Raw genomic sequence first — 20,196 nt, forward strand, 5'->3', positions numbered from 1 at the left:
TACAAGGTTTCTGTCCGACAGCGACAATATATGTAGATAAATTAATCAGCTTCAAACTTGTAAACAGGATATACTTCAAGAGGGCTTTTTTGTGGGGGTGGGGCAGTGGCAGTTAATGCTCTTACATTTATTCATTTGGCAGACACTTTTATCCAAAGCGACTTACATAGGTTTTACAATGTTATCCATTTATACAGCTGGATACTTACTGAGGTTAAGTACCTTGCCCAAGGGTACAGCAGTAGTATTCCAGCGGGGATTGAACCAGCAACCTTTCGGTCCTGCTCCTTAACCACTATACTACACTGCCACCTAAGACATTAAGGTCAGGGAGGTGATTTTTCCTCAAGGGTCTGGCTGCAGACCATGGGGCGAGTGGAGCTCCACTCTTGAACAGGAATCACGTCACCTCCACTTGAGATAATAATAAGGAAGTAGTTGAATTGAAACAGTAGGCGAAGCTTTTACTGTATATGAGACGAAGGCATTGAATGTATTTTTGTATTTTCCCCAGCAATTTGCACTACTTACATTAAAACATCACAATACGTTTAACCCTAGTATTTTGACTTTGTTCATGTTTTACCGGGAAGTGGAGGTGATGTACTTCCTGTTTGACAGTGGAGCTCCACTCGCTCATGGTCTGCAGCCAGACCCTTCTCGATTTTTCCGGATTAATCCGGAATTCCGGATTTTCCGACCTGAAAATGTGACCCACGTGAATCGTGCAGATCCGTAAAAAAAAAACAAATTGGGTGGGGACTGGAGGGATATGAGCTGCTAGGCTACATGTAGAGGTTGTGCATGTGACGTCACAGTAGGCGGGGTCACTGCGGGTTACACCCACTGAGTGGCAGAAAGACAGCGTTAGCGTTCAGTTTGAATGCTGCGAAAACACAAAAACACATCTAAAATGGGAAAGAGCTGTTGTGCGATTGACTGTACAAATAGATTCAACAAGAAATGGGAGCTCTCTTTTTAGAGACTGCCGAAAGTTAAGAGAAAACAGAAGCAAATCTAGGCACCGAAACGTGGATTTGCGGTTGCCATTGAGGATAAGGATGTTTTTATTGTCATTCCAGAACATGTTATACATGAAGGGGAACGATATTTTTAAGGTTAAATCGCTGTTTCTTCAAAGCTAAAATTAGCTAGAATTTTTCCATCTACTTATCTAATCGCACCGGTTTAGCATAGGCTATACGTGCTAAACGGCTAATCGCACCAGAGTGACCATCCGAGCAAAAGGGTTAAAAGTTTCTAAAAAACATGTTGAAATTTTGTTTATTATTAGCAGGGGTGGACACCCCGGCTTCAGAAAGTAAAAGTCCTGCCACGTATTTGTTTTTTGAGGCCTTCTTTTGAATTGAAAAGTTGCATGTTGCGTGTTGCTTCTGCTGAGTTAATATAAAATATTAAAAATATAAAAATAAATTAAAATGATTTTTCAAATTAATTGTTGTCATGGGTCATACCTTACCATACGTATGCTATAGTAGAGCCGCCATCGGTTTGATCCTAAATGTTTGTAAGGACAGAATCTGGACCAGCACTATGGAGCAAACTTGTGGCCCTAGTAGATTTCTGGAAAAGGTATGAAATGTGTTGTGTGTGTGTGTGTGTGTGTGGGGTGGAGCCGCAGCCGCAGCGTGCTCTGTGCTCAGTATATTTTCCTGTTTTTTTGTCCTTTGCCAATCACATGACTGTAAGGTGTGTGGCCCCAAGGGATCCCTTTTGTGCTTGTTTTATTACTACAATTATTTATATTTAATTATTCAATAATGGTATGGTCTAAATTTCAAAAACAACTGTTAACAGTAGGCTACATGACAGCAAAGTGACCAGCACTAAACTGAAAAAGCTTTGAAAAGAAAACTGGAGATACATGGCTCCAAATTTTTTTTTGAAAATCTAGTCCTGATAAAAGCAGTCTCAAATGTTTGAGAACTGTATAATGAAGAACAACCTATATGGTAAAAAAAAATCCAAAATATAACAAAGTTCCCCAGACTCAATATCATAATATTACCCCATGACACACAGTCTTTCTTGCCATATCGTATATGCCTGGAATCATTTTTCATTCTATTGTAATTCATATTTTTCAGAGTTTTTCCTCACTTTTATTCTAAAAAAGCCTTCCTGACTGATGAGGAAATACGTCTGTGACACAGTGGTGTCGGTGTATGTTTTCTTGGAATGAAAGAAAAAGTAGCAAGAAGAAGTCATGAACGAGCAATGTTAACATCTGGGCCCAGTTGTTCAGAAGTAATCTGATTGGATTTTGGCTATCGGATTGGATCAAATCTTGAAAATGGGTCGTTCAAAAGAAAAAAAAAAAGGATTCTGAAAGATCACGTAATCCAGTCTTGGTTTTGATCTGGATCAAACCTTCAGTGTGTTGTTCAAAACTTTTTAGTAGGATTGGGATACCTTTGATCCAAAAAAATCTGGATTATCCTGATCCCAGGAGAAGGGTGGATTCAGGGTGGATTTCAGGAACAAAATGTAATAAAACTTTAAATTGGTCAAATAATACAACATTTGTATCATGTAGTGTATATACATTTATTTATATTTTGCACTTGATTTGTTTAACCATGAAAGTAGATAAAGTAGACATTAGGCTACCTATTAAACCTTTCAGTACAGTAAAGTAAAAAAAAGGATTTTGTCCCCATAAAGTAATCCCCCAAACAGCTGTCAATATCAAACAAAAATATTTAATTTTAACTGTCATTTATCACTGTATATTATTTACAATGATACATCAGAGATGAAGCAGTCAAAAGTAGTTACTAACAATTGCATCCCTTATTGCACATCCAGTGTGTCCCTCATTCTGAGAGAATGCCGGAGGATGGTCTGGGTCTTCAACAGGCTCAGGTGCATCATAAACATAATCACAGAGAGGGACATTGCACCTGGTAGTGATGTTGTGCAGGACAATACAGGCAAGTATTATGTTGCACGCTCCCTGTGCTGTTTTCTGTCTCTACTAGTTTCAATAAAAACACTTAAAGTGACCCCACGCTGGCTATTCTACCTTTTGTTCTTTACATAGCTAGTAGCCTACATTGTGATATGTAATCCCATTCTGAGCACTGGCAATCCGGATTTGGTAATCTTGAAAAAATTGTATCTGGATCAGGGTGATACAATCCAATGTTGCTTTGAAAAATCTGCACAAAAGTAAAATGGATTACTTGATCCTGGATAGCAAAACATGGGATTTCCAAATCCGGATCATTCTGATCGAGATTAAACTTTTTGAACAACTGGGCCCTGGAGTGAGGTCTAACTAATGCCACAAGACACTAGTGATGTGCAGTTCGTGAACGAATGAATCCTTTTGAACGAATCTTTGAGGTGAACTGAGTGTACTGAATCCCTAGTCTAAAAGATTAGTTCCTTCCTCTTTGCAAACATGCACGCTGATTAGCTGGCATAGCAGCTATAACTCTCCCTCCAATGGATATTACATATGTGGTCTGTCCACGAAGCAGCCTATCACAAAACTGAATCAGCAGTACGATCATGACAACAACTAACCAATGGCTGAAATGCAAAAACTCTCGAAGCATCTCCCATTGGCCATCTCGGCACAGCTGACGATGTGGGACAATGCAAAAGATCCGGTGACTATGAAGACTCCAAACTCCCCATACTGACCTGATGAACTGTTGACAAGTTCCTCAGTTCACCAGTTCATTCGGACTCCAAAGATTCACTGACTATGAAGACCTGGTGACTACGTGTTGCCAGAATCGCTAGTTCTCAGTATAGCAGGTTTGGGCTACATCCGCCATTGACTGTGACGATGCAAAAGGAATCAGAGCGCTTCCGTGACATTATTATAGTAATTAAAAACAATATTAACTATTATTTTGCTCATCTACCTGCAATATTATTTTATATTTATATTTTTAGCAGTAGCATATTTTAGGTGCGCACAATGTATCACATAGTAGGCTACAAAACAAAACAGCGTACTGTGTAGCGTTTGTAGCGTACTACGTCTACATTAACAACAAATAAAAATACGATATCACTGACTAGAAGTATAATAAAATGTTTGGGCTGGGTTAGTTCAAAACTTGTAAAACGAAGTTATTCGCTTCGGATATAAGCGTGGCTCTTTTCTCCTCAGTGCTTTTTTTAGTTTTAGCAAATGTACTTAGGCTATTATAGGCCTACGCGTTAAAATGTGGGGTTCTATTACCTTCCTAAAGACGAAGTATACTTTGCGGCTGCATGATTGTTTGAATAGCATGGGGCAATTTCACGTAATGAATATTACGATTTAATTATTATTAATTTCATTGACATTTTGTTTCACGCGTTCTGTTCTGCCGCAGAGCAGGCTAATAATGGACATGATATTTGGAACAATGTAGAGTAACTTTTAAAATTCAATAAAACTATTGACAGATTCGTGTATGCCGCCCGACCGGATATGGAAATGAACGAGTCAGTGAGTCAAAGAATCGAATCATTTTATTGAAGTGAACGAAAGGAACCGAATCACTAAAAAGAATCGTTTTGAACACCACTACAAGACACTCATAATCCCACAGTATCAACATGTCGATACAGTGAAAGGCAACAACAAATCAAATTCCCCGCGCTACACGCGCTGCTCGCTTTCCCCGCCCCTATCGGTTTAGACGTCATTTCCAGGTGTCAGTGTGTCTCTGCGCTGGTGGGGATTAAGGGATGTGAACAAGGTAGCGAGAAAACTAGCCGATCGGAGGGCTGGGGACAACTGTACGGGCAAGAAGTGCTTTCGGAAATCCCCAAGGATTTACAGGGAGGATCGGAGCACACCGACATCGCTTATCTCTGAACTCTTCGAACAGGAGACGATAAAACGGGTGCCTTTTGTCAATGTAGGAATTTTACTCGATGATTTAAGAATACCTGCCGTGGAGGAGTTTATTCTTTGTACATAATCGGGAATATCGCAAATAAATCAGACACTTGCAAGGAAATCATTTCCAGGATGGACGGTGAGAGGCGGCTGGCCTGCTGGCGCTTCGGTCGTAGCCTGAGCCGCGGTCTATCCGGGGAAGGTCGTCCCGGCGCGGCGCTACGAAGCCTGCTCTTTCTCTCGGCGCTCGCCTTCCTTATTGGTCTGCCGCGTCCCTCAGAGTCGAAGGAATGCGACAAACAGTGTCTGAACGGGCAGTGCAACCCTGCGAGCGGCAACTGTTTGTGCGATCCCGGCTGGGTCGGGGACCAGTGCCAACACTGCGGGGGACGCTTCAGGTAAGACGCGATATTGCTGTGCACCGTAGTTTTGCCTTGTAAATGGAAAAGTCGATGGATAGCCTCAAATCAGCTGCGTCGGGTACCTTTTGCGACTGTGCCTCGACAGAGAAAGCTGACAAGCCGCGCTATTCTTGGATCCTCACAGGACTTTATTTCTGTTGACATTTTGCCAAGTGCCCGAACATTGTAAGCAAGCACTTGTGAAACGGTCAGCTAGCTTTCATATCTTTCCATAACGACCTTCCCCTTGCTGGTTGCAAGTTAGTTGTTCACGTAAAGAAAATCAGGTAGGTTATCTTCTACACATAAATTCATTTACATCTTCATTTGGAAGACGCTTTCATCCAAAGCGACTTACAGGTGAGGCAGAGTACAACAGAGAAAGCCATACACGGAGTCACAATATTAAGGCTACTCTGTAGAGTGCTGCATGACCAAGTTTCAGCAGTTGGCCAGACAAGGTACAAACTAGTTGGTTAAAAATACAAATGCATTAAACCATTAATTATTTTTTAAAGGAAAACAGAATTTAGGACATCAATTGCATTTGGTGGTAGCGATTCGGGTGATCAGATGAGTGTGGATATTAACGGGTAGATGTTTCACTCGGGAGTAACTCATTACTCATTAAACAGTTAAAAAATCGCACAATGTCCAGATTGGCTTCTCACACAGCTGCAGTCCAGGCGGGGGACAGTGCTTGTCACGAAATATTACAGGATTCGGTAAACTACTTGCTTGTAATAAGAGCTTCGTTTTGTGCCTGTACGAGACATTCTAAATACATATCCCGTCTCTTATTGTATTGGAGGGGTGTGGATGCTGAACTGTTCTCAAAATGAACTCAATTAAACTAAACCTGACTGATAAATTCAGTGCCTTATATGACATAAAATCGCAATGTCACAGCCGTACTTTTGCGGCCAGTACAAAACGTGTGTTCTTGGGGACGCACAGTAAGCTACTTTTGATCAGCAGAATTGAGCGGAATTTGTAGTCTCTAGTATGTAAAACAAGATTTAAGGTCAACACCTGCTTCTTTAGCTGCTTACAAAGTAGAAACAACCAGATTTTAACCCACCCCCCCCCCCAAAAAAAAAAAAAACAGAAACAAAACATAATAAGAGGGTGCCATTGTCGATATAGTTGGGGTAGGATTAACAGTTAAGGTTAGTTAAATCTACAGTTTTGTGGGATCTGAATGTCAAGTGATGCGTTAAATGTCCGAAGCTGACGAAATTGGGACAGAATTCCCCTGAGCCCTTTCCACTTTCCCTCTTTGTTTAAGCCCCTGTGTTTAAAAAGAGAGCTGAAAACAAACAGTCCTACGGCTGAGTCATCGTTTTTTTTTTCTCTCAGAGAGAGGTGTATCTGACCTAGCTGTGTTTAATGTTGATTCCAGTTTCAGTGCTGCACAAGTGCCTGTTTTTATGCACGCATGAATTTCTCTCCGGTCTCTACAGCATTGCTGGGGTAATGGCAGTTGTCTCACCCCTAACTCATCTTTGGTGGGCCATTGCGTATTACATTACAGTCACTCATTGTGCTGACATAGCTTTACATTTTGACAGTTTATTCTTTCATATAGCTGGAAATGTAGCGAGGCAAATGAGCTTAAGTATCTTGCACCAACTACCTTGGTGAGGGTGAAACGGCAGTGGCCCGTCTCAGAATTGAACTAGCAGCCTTTGGGGTATGAGTCCTATTCTCTGCCACTGCACCACGTGAAGGGATGCTGTGTGTTCTGTCAGAGGGCCAGGTTTGAGCGAGGCTAAGGTGAAGGTGAGTTTTGGCACATCTCTGTAGGAAGAGCAGAGGACAGTGGGTGGCTTATGGGTGAAGCCAGCTTCATGACTGATAGCATGAGGTGAGGGGAGTGTGAGTAGCGGCAGGTGTTCCTTCAGGTTCCAAATGAGAGCGGAGCAGGCCACTAGCTTGTTGCGTCTTCCAATGCCTAACCAGTCTTTTGCACTTTGAGATTGGTGGGAAAGATGTGGAACTTAACACAGATGAGGCCATAGCATAGCAGAGGAGTAGGTCCTGTGATGCTGACAGCTCCGACTACATCGATTGCGTGTGCCTCGGTCAGACTCTCGTGTGGGTATGGCATGGGCCGTGCTCATGTTTGTGGAGGCCATGGCTGCGAGTCAAGCCACCTTCACGGCGTAGGCACTGGAGTTGCAGGGCTATTTTCAGTATGTCCATTTCTTCTGCTCCCGCTGGGGGTGAAATGAAGAGCTTTCTAGCACTCCATTCAGCCTTATCTTTCTTTCCGTCTCTCTTAAGTTCTCCCTCTGACATTGATCAGGGGCACTTTTAACTTCTGCTCTTCTCTGAACCTCACAATTTAAGATTTGATTCATGGAGGAGACGTGCTAACTGAAAGCAGTTGATTTTTGGGGCCCGTATTAAGTGAGATGTCCCTGGATCTACTTTCCAGAGGTGAATGCCCCCCCCCACTTCACAACTTGTGGCCAAAACGCTGATCCCCCTCTCTATGAAGGCTGTTTTGAGAATTTATGTCCCTGCGACTGGCAGTCGAAACCACGAGTCGGTTGCCTGAAAGGCCTGTTGCCTTGGCAACAGAAACCACAGCGGGAGAGGGGTGAGAAAGACCTCTGGTAGTAACGAAAATGCATGGTGGCCCCCGGTCTTCTCAGAGCAAGGGGGAAATGAGCGCAAAGCAAAGCCGCTTTTCCTGCCCTCCTGCAGCCCTGAAATGCAAGAGGTGACGGGTTCCATACCAGACTGTGCTTTGGCATGTTCTGCGGCTGGAAGCGGCAGGCTCAGTCACCCTCCCTCCAGCTGGTGCTGTCTCACTCTGAGCCGCAGTTGATGGGGGGGGTTGGAAGATTTATGGATTTTTCCTCTCGTAACCTGTTTGCCGGTGAGGTTGAGCAGAAATGACAGAAATTGATGCTTTAGGCTTCCCACTGAGTCCTTGTTCTCATCATCAAGAATAGGAATGGGGAATGGAAGGGGTTTAAAGGGTTCTGAACATACGTTCATAGCGTTCATTACATGCAAGTGATCCTTTAGTGAGAGTTAGTGCATACTGCCTGAGATTAAAAAGGTAATGAAAAGGTAAAGTAAAAAGAAACAGTACAGGTGATTGAAATGGCTTTGTCTACACTGAACCACAACTGTATTCACACTGTGTTCTCTGTCTTGTTTTCCTTGAGTAGCCCATTTAATCTCAGTGAGTGTGTGATAAACTGAATTTTCTAAACAGTGGTACTCCTGCCATCTATTGCTTAGTCTATATTTGAGATGGGAGAAAAAAACTGCTGGAGTTTAAGGGCTGGGGAGTGCGCTTATTTAGCGGAGGCAGCAGTGCCATCTTTTGGCAGGTGGGAGGAGCGTGGGAGGAGCATGGGAGGGTTTGTCTTTATCCTGTAGTTAACCAGGAAAACCCCACTGAGACTCTTTTTCAGGGGGAACCTGACAGAAAGTAGTTACACGTTGTTTCAAAAGATGGCATGGCACATAAACACACATGATGAGAAAATAGAGGGTGATAAAAATTGAACGTGTAATAAGACTGTCCAGTGTGAGATATGTCTTGTTGGCTCAGTGTACGGGATTAGATTCCCCTTCACCCCTCATCTAAACCAGGACGGGCTCTGGTCCTGAGCCGCTTGAGGGCCTGGCCTGTGCTCTCCTCCTGAAAGGCCCGGAGTGGCAACTCAGCATTAGCTCGTAATGGGAGCGTGACGAGAGGACGTGCTCAGTCTTGTTCCAAGATCCTGCTCTGCTGCTTCGCTCTCTGACATGATGTGATGCACCTGGCGCATGTGGCTGGGTCTTGCGGGGGTTTTCTGCCCACCTCCACAGAGCCTGTGCTGGGTTTTGCTGTTTCCGGCCATGTAGCGAGTGCTCCCCTCTAGCTGCAGACATTAATTACAGACAGGGAGGCTGGGCAGGCACCGAGACATGGTGGGCCGCAGTGTAGCATAGTGGTTAAGGAGCAGGACTCGTAACCGAAAGGTTGCCGGTTCGATCCCCGCTTGGACACTGCTGTACCCTTGGGCAAGGTACTTAACCCACAATTGCCTCAGTAAATATCCAGCTGTATAAATGGATAACATTGTAAAGAACTGTAACCTATGTACGTCGCTTTGGATAAAAGCGTCTGCTAAATGAATAAATGTAAATGTAAATGTGGTGCAGAGAGGGGCTGAAACTGAGGCTTGGGTGCGTGGTCAGTAAGACCCCGCAGATATTTGGGGTGGTGGCATTCCAGTATGCTCAGTGGCCCATCAGGGTTGTGGCCACTGAGCATACTGATGCTCAGATGCTCAGAGACTTGTCCAGCACCACTTTCCCATCCCTGGGGCATAATCACCTCCTGAGCCAAGCCGCCTGTTACCACAGCCGACTCCGCTCTCCCTCCCTGTCTGTGGGGGTTCAGAATCCAGTCGGCGGTTATAGTTGGGTGTGTGCTGATGGGTCCCTTGCTTTTTGTCAGCCCCTCAGTTACCCTCCCAACCCCTCAGGACAAAATGGCTTATTAGTGGAGCACTTGTTGCACCCCAAAATATTGTCAGAATCACAGTGACAACCTCTGGCACAGAGCATCTTCTCCAGCATAGATTCCTAATGTGGCGCTTAATATAGCCCGCTCTCTTCCTCCGTTATAACAGGAATATACAGAGTGGGTTGCCCTATGTTTCTATGCTCTCTGCTGTTGAAGCCACACTGTTCCCTGTGCTGTATTACTGATTGAAAGGTTCCTCTGGACCCTGCGGGGCTCCGGCTCTTTGACGAGAGAATGCTGCTTCTGTAACTGCTGCAGTCAGTTGTGCGATATTTCTACCCACCAATTACAACCTCTCCGCACATATTCCCTCATCCTGCAAATGGAGACAGATGGACCACATTTCAGAAGGAAGAACCACATCATGAGGCCAAAAGGACCTCACATCCACACTTTTTCCAACACAGTTGTGGGCAGTACGAAGCATGTTTGACATTTTAAGGGTTCCTTTTGCTCTGCTTATGCTGGCTAATAAAAATAAATCATGGTGCGTTCCTTGGTGTGCAATGTAACCCATATGACTTCACAGGCAGGCCTGTGTAAATGTCAAACTGCCTGTGTGGGCAAGGATTTATGAGCAGATATTAATTTCTGATTTTAATAAAACTATTAAGCCAGACCTCTAATAAATACACAATCACAAGATGATGTTGCGTTAAATGTACATGCATTCCTTTACTTTGTTGTCATTTAGCAGGCACTCTTATCCAGAGCGACAGTTTTATTCATTTGTAGAGCTGGATAGTTATTGAGGCAATTGTGGATTAAGTACCTTGCCCAAGGGTATAGTAGCAGTGCCCCAGCGGGGAATGAAACCAGCAATGTTTCGGCTATGTGCCCTGCTCCTTACCACTATGTGACACTGCTGCCCTTACATGCAGGGTTGAGTATTTTTTTCTAGCAGAAACTCTTATTCAGACTGAATTACAGAGGTGCCACATCATCAGCTGTGTCAATGCAAGGTACTGTATTGGTACAGATGATGTAGCATATAATAAGCCTGCATGAACTGTAGCACACATCAAGACAATGGGAACATGTGTTACTGTGTAACCCAGTGGTACAATAAGTATAGTACTGGACTTGGGGGGGCTTATAGTGTTATAAGAGTAAAGATGATGTCAGCAGCCTAAGAGCTATATTCATGATGTGTGAAACTACAACAACCATAAAAACAACAGTAAAACACCGGACCTGCAAGCAAACAAGGCTTGCGTTTGTCTCCTGGCTGCCGCTGTGTCCTTCCGAAATGGCCTCCTTGCAGCTGATGCTGGCTGACCCCCTCCTCTCACAGGTCTGATGCTCATCCAAATGCAGCACTTTGTGTAATTACGCTCTGCAAGTAATAACAGAGCAGGCGGAGTGGGGGACTGTCCAGTGGACTGCAGCTGGTCAGCTACGTGCTTGTGTGTGCTGTTTGCGTGTGTGTCAGCGCAAGCCTCTGTTTGGGAGTTTCAGCCTGCATTGCTGTGTTTGTATGTGTTTGTGCGCATACATGCATGTGTGCGTTCATGTGTGCGTTCATGTGTGTGATGTTTGTCAGCAAGCGGGCAATGGCGTGTGCATCTGTGTTAGGGATATTGAAAATCCACTAAAATTACTGAACATATTCACTCACAACATCCCCTGTCTGCAATACAAACAACATCAATGTATTTAAAGCCTTTTTATATTACCAATTCTTGCCTAGAGGTGAGATGCAATTGTGTTCTATTCAGATATCAGAAACAGTGGCTTTACACTGAATTGGAACAACCCACTTAAGAAACACTTTTTATTTCACCAGCAAGTCTGCATAGGAGAACAGCTTTTTTCCCTCTCTGTTGAACATCTTAAACCAGAGAAATGAGGGTGATTCTGCTGTTTTTCTTCAAAATCAATGTGTTGCTGTCCTAATATACATATATACACACACATGTCTACATGACAGTACCCAAATGGCACCCAGCCCATAGACACATGTGTAACTGGCCTCTGGTAGCTGTCATAAATGATTTGTGTCAGGCGAATATCAGTTTGGGTTCTGAGTTGGACTGAAAAAGGCAGCTCCTGTCCTCCAGAAGAGGCCTGAATTCTCCTGATGGTCAGAGGCTGTGGTTCTCACAGAGGATCGCATTGGTCCTTTTGTTATATTCATAGGATGCTGCCCCGCCAATGCCTTGAAGACATTTAACACAATGTCTGGGGCATATTTGTCCTTATCTGGAGGGGGCAGTGCCCATTCAGGCAGGTAAGGTTTTTGTCTGCTGGACTGGGCAGCTGGTTTGCTAGCCCTCAAAGTTCAAAGCCAGAGACAAACTCCATTCCTCTGAGAACAGCTAGGGACCGGAGAGAGCAGCTCAATGTAGCTGGATGATGTAGAGTAGTTTGGTATATTGTGTAGGTTTTGCTTGCAATTTGATGTTAGGTTCTAGTGATATTAATATGCTATTTTGCCATTATCTTTCCCTCACGTATTCCTTCACAAATTTTGTATAGATTTGAAATTGTCAAAAAGATTGATTTCAAGCACAAAATGACCTATTAATAAATTTAGTGGTTGATCAGCAGTGCAGAGCAAAGTTTAAATGTGAAGTGATAAATAATTCAAGCACTAGCCTGCCATATCGATAAACACACAAGACTATAACGAGCACATTTTAAAAAAATAGTCTGTTCTGTTTGGATGCCATTATTATTTCATGAAAACTGTCAGCTGGCAGATAGTGGTCTGGAGTGGGTTAGCAGCCCTAGCTTCTGTCTGCGTGTTGGAGACTGTTTCCTAAAACCAGTCACTGTATTCAAAGGGGATCAATTGAATTCATCTGTGTTATGTCCCTCACCAGCCCGTCTGCAACCCCCAGTCAGAAGGAGGCCCATTCCATTGTAATGCATGGCCCCGGGGGCCGAGTTTAGAATATTCACAAGGGCCAGTGCAACTGAAGGTAACTTACTCAACCAGGTACACAGCTACAGCTGGGCGTAAACCACAGCCAATCCGGCGACAAGAGGAAGCGCTGAATGTCTGTGGTCATTGAGGAAGACAAAGAGTCATGCAGTAGTCATGGTGCCTATTGCTCTCAAACGAGTTCAGAAAAAACAGGATAACAGCCAATGGTAACCAGGTTTTTATTCAGTTTTTATTCAGATTCATTACACATGAGTTTAGTCAAAGGAGAACCTCTGAGTCCTCATTGTTGAGACTGTCTGCTACCTGAAGCAAACTGTTACTTTTGAGTTTAGTAAAAAGGTAGGCACTGAAGTCTGGTCATTGGTCATCAGTCTTGCTGGGATTTTTTTGTTATGACTTTTGTATTGACTTGTGATGTAAAAAAATATGTGGTTTTTCAGTTTGGACATGATGATGAAAATAACACTCCCATTGTGGAGCTGCTTGAGCCATTCCATGTTTTTCCAGGAGGAGGTTAGCGTACCATCAAGAGGAAGCTTCCATTCATTGTGCTAACCTGCTTCTCGTAAAACCTGGGGTGGCTCACAATGCTGTGCATTGGGAGAGCTGTTCCATCTCTGCAGCACTAGACAGCCTTTGTCTCTGTGAAAAGGAGGAATTGTTGGGTGATATACAGGAAAGCCTGTCTGCCCAGTTGTATTCTGTGAGTGGTTATTTATACAGTTGTTCAAACAGTTCTCTGCCAGTCAGTGCAGAAATCTCAGTTCTGCTCATGGCACAGATGGTTCACAGAACAACAGTGTTTAAACAATGACTCTTTGTTGCCAGCTGTAGCTGTTATCTTCTGAGTGAGCATGTTCAGGAGCATGTTCAGGAGTGCATTTGGGAGCGCATTCAGGAGTGAGTTCCCACCCATTTTCAGGAGTGTTTTCAGGAGCATGTTCAGGAGAGCGTTCCCACCTACAGAGGTCCTTCCTTCTTTGAGGAGGCATAGTGAAGGTGGTAGGTGATACACATTGGCCATTTTACAGCAGAGTATCCACCACACATCAGTCAAGGGGGAGAGAAAGGGAATTACTTGGAAAGTGCCGCTGGGAGTTTATTAGCTGGCCAGATTGAAAGGGACTACGTGCAGCCGATCTGCTGCATTCTGTGCTGTGGGATCTCTAATGACCTCAGTCAGTCAGGGCCTTGCTTTCACATCTCATCTGTACCACAGAACAACTAGAGATTTCACAGCACTGGGCCTTCTGAAAGGGGTTTGCTTAGGAGGCTACAGAGGGAGTCACAGATACTTGGCACGTCCTTGCTATGGACCAGCTCTGGGGGGTCAACATCCATATGTGACATTAGACTAGCTGACCACTTGGAAGGTGGGACATCTCTTTAAGCAGCTGTTTGGATAATTCCAGTGCTGAAAGCAACCTAAATCGGGCCTTCCCATTGAGAAGTCTCATGCTTTGTGGGAATTCAGAACTCCTCCTCCTCATGGTCAGAGGTGAGTTTTTTTTTTTTTTTTTGAGGTCAGTGGCCTCAGCCGCTGAGAGTGGGGTAAGAAGAACTGGGACCCAGAAACATCTGCAGACCCCTGTGTAAGGCCATTCATGCGCCTCTTGTCAGTGCTGTAGACCTTTGGCCATTGTGATCAGTGTTAGCCTGTACTGACTTGCTGGGACCTGAAACCCTTGAGAACGCAGGAAGTATAAGACTGGATAGAGACTAGGGGTGGACAGTATAAACGGTATAGAAAGTACACCAGTATAAATTTGCCCTTCGGTATGGATTTTGATTATACCGTGCTGACCGGTAGAACCCTCACAGATCTAGGTGTAACTTCATCGAAAAGACACGCTATTAGCTTTATCTACATACACAAATCTTTGCTGACCTGACAGTGATTAATCTTTTCTGAAGCATAAAAATATTGTTGTCCAGGACACGGTGAGCCCGGCGGCTGTATAGCCTATGGGACACCGTGAGTTTGCGCTACTGTCAGACGCACACCCATTCTCTCTCGCTCACACACGCAGGCACACACGCACACAAACACATAAAAACACACAAAACAGTAGCCTAATCTCACAAAATGTAGCCTACATACAACAACATGACAAAACTCTTCAAAACTCCTGTCCCATGTAATGGCCACCCATTAAAAGTCTATCTGCATGTTATTTTCTTTTAATAATGTGTTATTCTCTTTCCATTACTCTTGAATTATGCTAATCATTGTGTGTGCTATCAATTGATTATATTATATAACAAAGATGGACAGGACGTTCTCACAGGCTAAGTGCTAGGGATGAGGGGAGATTAGTGTGTGCATGCAGGTGAACACGGTGTTCAGGCTCATCTAATTGCAAACTGTCATGATTCTTAGCTGCTTATTCTTATTCTCGGTTGTAAGATGTGGGTGGTTGCAAAAGGATTGCTTTCTTCTCGTTCTTTGTGTTACAGACAGGCCATTTCCTGTGAGATCTAAAATGACCCTCGAGAGTGCCAGGAGATCTTATTAGTCCCCAGATGAGCCTGTTATTATTGTTGATACCCGTTTTGTCAGATTTATTTGAGTAAATTTCATTGTTAGTATTAGTGGGTCCCTAAAACACTTCGGCTTGCTTGGTACAATATGAAAAGAGGGTTGGCGTTGCTTAATTAATGAGTGGTTTGACCCTATCACCCGGGGGCGATACGTGGAATGAGGCTATTTCCGGTGGGGTTGCGCATGCACCGGGGTGGCTGCCACTGTGGACCAATGTGGACTGCTGAAGCTGGCCTCCCGCGGGAAAACTGAATACCCTACTGCAGTTTATGACCGACCACTCTACCGCGACGTTTTTTTTTTTTGCGCGATTTCCTTTTCTATGTGTTAAGTCCTGGGAAGGCGACCAACCGAAGAGCGTTAACAAGCATAGCGCAATTACGTTATGTGTGATTTGAAGCACAGTAGAATTCCCTGTAAATCATTATATAACGTTACTGTCATTTGGCAGATGGTCTTATCCAAAGTGTCTTACGTAGGTTTCAATTTTATCTATCTCTACAGTTAGATATTTGCTAAGGCAATTGTGGGTTAAGTACCTTGCCCAAGGGTACAGCAGCAGTGACCCAGTGGGGAATTGACCCAGCAACCTTTCAGTTATGAACCATGCTTCTTACCACTGCACCACACAGCTGCCCTGTGTAATGATAATGTTTGTGACCATGTCATGCACCTTCTTTGTGTGCACATTTTTATTGTGCTTAAGTTACTTTGTTTCGTGCAGGATTGAAGTGCACAGTGTTGTTATAATCCAGAGTGGATGGTATGAACCCCTGCATCCTTGCAAAGGCGCCCCTGGGCATATCAGGTGTGGAAAGAGTGCTACTCCACGCAGCATTTCAATTGATTCATTATTTGGCCCACGAGGCCCCAACCCGCTCTTGTGGCTTTTGTCATTGTTTCATTCTTCCTGTTATTTTATTTCTTGATTGGCGCATATCCTGTTCCAAGCATTATGTGTCCTTTAGTATTTGGCTTGATATTTGGCCACTGATATCCCCTGCAGTCATAACCACTCTTCAAGGTTTGTGCCCAGGGCTTCATACGCAGGAAGCGAATTACCAGGCTGTCCATTGTCAAGCCCAAAAACCTAAATGCTCTTCCAGGAATAGTTCCAGGATGCTCAGGCTGTTGTGCTTCGAGATGCAGCCCGAGTCTAAATCATGGCAGACAGAAAGCTGTGCTGTGTGTTTATGATTTACCTCCCTCTCCTCCTTTTATTTCCCTTCTTATTACTAATTAATTACTAATTAATTAGTAATAATTAATTATTTAATTAATTATAGTAATAATTACTTATTACTTTAATTTTAGAGGAAAGCTTTTTTTGTGCAGCGTCTCTGTACAGGGACGCTGAGCCTGCAAAGCCACCACTTTAGCCCTGGCCTTAGCATAGCGAGGCATGTGTGTTCAGTCTGGATTAGAACAAACTGACAGAACATCTTGCTGACCTGTAGTAAATTTCCCATGTAGAGGACTCAGTATGGCTCTCATTTCTACAAGGAGTTTCCACTCCAACAACTAACCACATGCTGTAAGATCAGTAGCTTTATTACTGCCTTGGCTGAGCTGAGCCAATTGACCCCATGCCCCAGGCCTAGGAGAGATTTAGAAGGACCCGCACACTGGGAATAGGGCCTCTGAAGTTTTGGTCTTTTGACTGACCCAGAAATACTGTGGTGGGAGAGGGTGACCGTTGCAGTTCTGCCCGCCTGAAGACAGTGAAAATGTATCGTTTTCATGTGTTGAGTAAAAGGAGGCGGTAACTATCTTGTTTACCTGTGTTGTTTTCCGCGTCATCAGTCCTGGGATGGCTGGGATGGTAATTGATGGTATGATGGTTTGTACTCATTTATCGCATGGGCTAGAAAGCAGCAGGAAAACAAAGTTTTCTGGAATAAATCAAGAAGTAGGCAACTGGAAATATACTCCAGAGAAAGTATGCCTATTTTAACATAGCAACCATGCACAGAATGACATGGTTGTCAGTTGTCAAAGGCCCTTGAGCTGCTGAACCAATCAGAGAGCTGGAGCTGGCGACTTGTGAGCCAGTTAAATGTCTGCATTTTGTAAACATTATAGATGAAGTGGTACTGGCTGCACTTTTAGCACCACCCATTCAAAAAAATGCAGCATGACCATGAGCTATTCTATAGGCCAGTGGAAGCATCTGTCTGGGTTCCCACGGGTCCTTGAAATCCTTGAAAGTTTGTGAATCAGAAAAAAATTTTCAAGGCCCTGGAAAGTTTTTGAAAATAGACATAAATAAATACAGGTCCTTGAAAGTGCTTGAATTTATTTTGTGCAAGAATTTTTTGGAACATTTTCCGTATAATTCCCTCCGCTAATGTGTCTCCATTATTTCGCCACCACTTCGTATGCATAGGTTGCTGATTTACGTTGGTTACGCACAGTGTTCGAGTTATGTGGGGGACAGTGGGAGCTGAGCTCCCATAGAGTGAGGAGTGGCTCCCATGAAAGCAGTAAAGTCAAATATCTGTGGGGGGGGTCTCTGAAAATACAGCAGCATTATATTTTAATCACAAATAAAGCTCATTTTCCTTCCATATACGGAGTAATATTTACGTTAAAGATAGATAAATAGCCTTGACAGGTAATAAGAGTAAACGTGTAGAATAAAGCATCGTGAATGCAGCATGGCTGCACTTCACCACGACGCCCCATGCCACTATGCGTGAAAACTATCAATTTATGAGCTCGCGAACGTTAATCCGAAGAAGAAACACGACCTTGCTTTCATTCCTTGGATATGTTTTCAAGACAAAGATCAATAAGTTAAATAGGTTTAAATACTTTTTTTTTTCAAGAGTTTGGAGACCCCCACAGAGATGAAATCATAACTCGATCCCTGGTTACGCGGCTACTTTGCTAGTTTGTGTTCTACGTTGCCATGACGTTCATGCGCGCGCAAAGCTACGACAGTACCTCAATGTTTGTTTCACACACACCATCGGCTGATCGGCGTGATGCCTGGTAAATGTAAATTTCAAGATATTTGGCTCACCAAAGAGGATTTTGAAGAATGGCTTGCCAGAGATCCAAAGGACCATCACATGGCCAGGTGCAGAGCCTGCTGTAAATCAATCAAAGTGGATAGCATGGGATTTGTGATAACATGTTAACCAAATATTTTATTTAATGTAATGTTCAATAAACCAACAAGTTTACTGTAACTAACTAGTTTTGCTTGTTAAGATAACTCATGACGCAAGAATACCTTAAATGTATATTCATATATCTTAAAACTTCTGGTTACATGAGCCTAAGCTCTTTTCAATCAAATCCATGCAAAAGTTAATTTCAGATAATTTTAGAATACAGTATAAGATGTACTGCATATTCTTCAGTTTCATGCAAAACAAAAATATGACAAATAGAATACCACATCTCTGTCATATGACCAAAAATAAAAAGCTTTTTTCCATAGTTGTGTTCGACACATGAAAACTGTGACAAGGTATCCTTGGTCTGACAAGGTAACACGATGTAACCTTGCTCTCACTTGAAATGTATTGCCACATTAAGTCCTTGAATTTGAGGGTATTGGACCTGGAAAGTCCCTGAAAGGTCCTTGAATTTGAAGTTAACCAAGGTGTGGGAACCCTGATCTGTGAATTTCAGGGTTTGCAGGTACTTAGATGCAGCACTTGGTTAGGTTAGTGTTGAATGGCTAAAACATTAAATTATACAAAGCCAAATGCCACGTCATGAGTTGCTTGTGAAGACTAAAATATGGAAAATTTTGACCCAAACTGGTTTATTTTCCTTGGACTGTGCCTCTCTGTCCCCAGATCCTGTGTTTACTGCGATGAGAGAACCGCAGAAAGGGCACTGCACTCTCGTCTGGCCCGGTGCGTTCAGCACCATAATTGAATGCCAGTTAACGCAGAGGAAATGCCGGAGCTGGCCTGACAGGGGCTGTCTGTGTGAGGAAGCCTTTAAACCCAACACATTCAGAGTGCAGCCAGCCTGCACATATGAATACAGACAGGCCAAGTCATGGTTCACTGCTGTGGGGGGCTCTCAGATCAATACAGGTGATTCATTTCACTGGCTGGGCTGTGTCATCAGTGCAACCAGCCTGCAATTCACTAACTATATTCCTATTGATATTGACTAATTGATTATGTTAAACTGCTTATAATAGCCTTCATGCAATTTGCATGGAGTAGTGGGAGAGCACACTGCAGTAATCTTCTTCAGGCTTATTGAATGTGGGTGTGGTAAGAGATGCCTGCTGTGAAATTGTTCTGGACAATGAGCTTGCAAAGTACAGTACTGTGAAAGGCTCTTTAAAAAATCGCTACCTCTAAATAGCTCCTGTTCAGCTTGAAGTGTAAGTCTCCATAAGGTACATTAGCTATAGCAGACAGTTCACTGCTCACCACTCTCTGAAAATGACTAATCTTTTTGCACCAAATTGTTTTATGAACTAATTTATGAAAGCTTGTCTAAGTCATCCTGTTTCCTATTGAAGTGTTCTTTACATAAAGGTTGCAGTAAGTAGGTGGTAAAATGCATGGTTGATTTTTTTTGTCCTCATTGAGGTAACAGGTAGTTCTCCTGGGCACACTTTGGTAGGTTCACTTATCACGCACACAGACAAACACACATGCACACACTTTGGTTTTGCACTGCCTGACCCAGAGGCATAAAGGGTTGGAGCTGATTGGTAGACAGAACCATAGTGAGAAGAATAGTAACATAACAGTTGAACATAACAGGCAAGTAACTTGCTTATTTTTAAAATCCCATTCCACTGCTACATTTTATTGGAAAGTGGAGTGTATCAGCCAGTCAATCAATCAGTCAACATTTATTTTGTACCGTGGCCTTTTCAGTCAGATTGTCAGAGCACCTCGCAGAGCACAGTTTCTAGAGCCAATCAAACTTGAATAAAAAAAAACAGATAAATGGGAAAAACTGTAAGGAGTT

General features: G+C 43.4%; 1 protein-coding gene across 2 annotated transcripts in view; it reads left to right on the forward strand.

Moving 5' to 3' along the window:
* The first annotated feature begins 4,690 nt into the window (after positions 1-4,690).
* Positions 4,691-20,196, forward strand: part of atrn (attractin) — a 165,328-nt gene continuing 149,822 nt past the window's right edge. For both annotated transcript variants that reach the window (XM_036516519.1, XM_036516520.1), the window contains exon 1: positions 4,691-5,268. In XM_036516519.1, coding sequence (XP_036372412.1) covers positions 5,003-5,268 — 266 coding nt within the window. In that variant the 5' untranslated portion in view covers positions 4,691-5,002. The remainder of the gene's footprint in view (positions 5,269-20,196) is intronic.

This window comes from Megalops cyprinoides, chromosome 22, assembly GCF_013368585.1.
Source record: "Megalops cyprinoides isolate fMegCyp1 chromosome 22, fMegCyp1.pri, whole genome shotgun sequence".
NCBI classification, from domain to species: Eukaryota; Metazoa; Chordata; class Actinopteri; order Elopiformes; family Megalopidae; genus Megalops; species Megalops cyprinoides.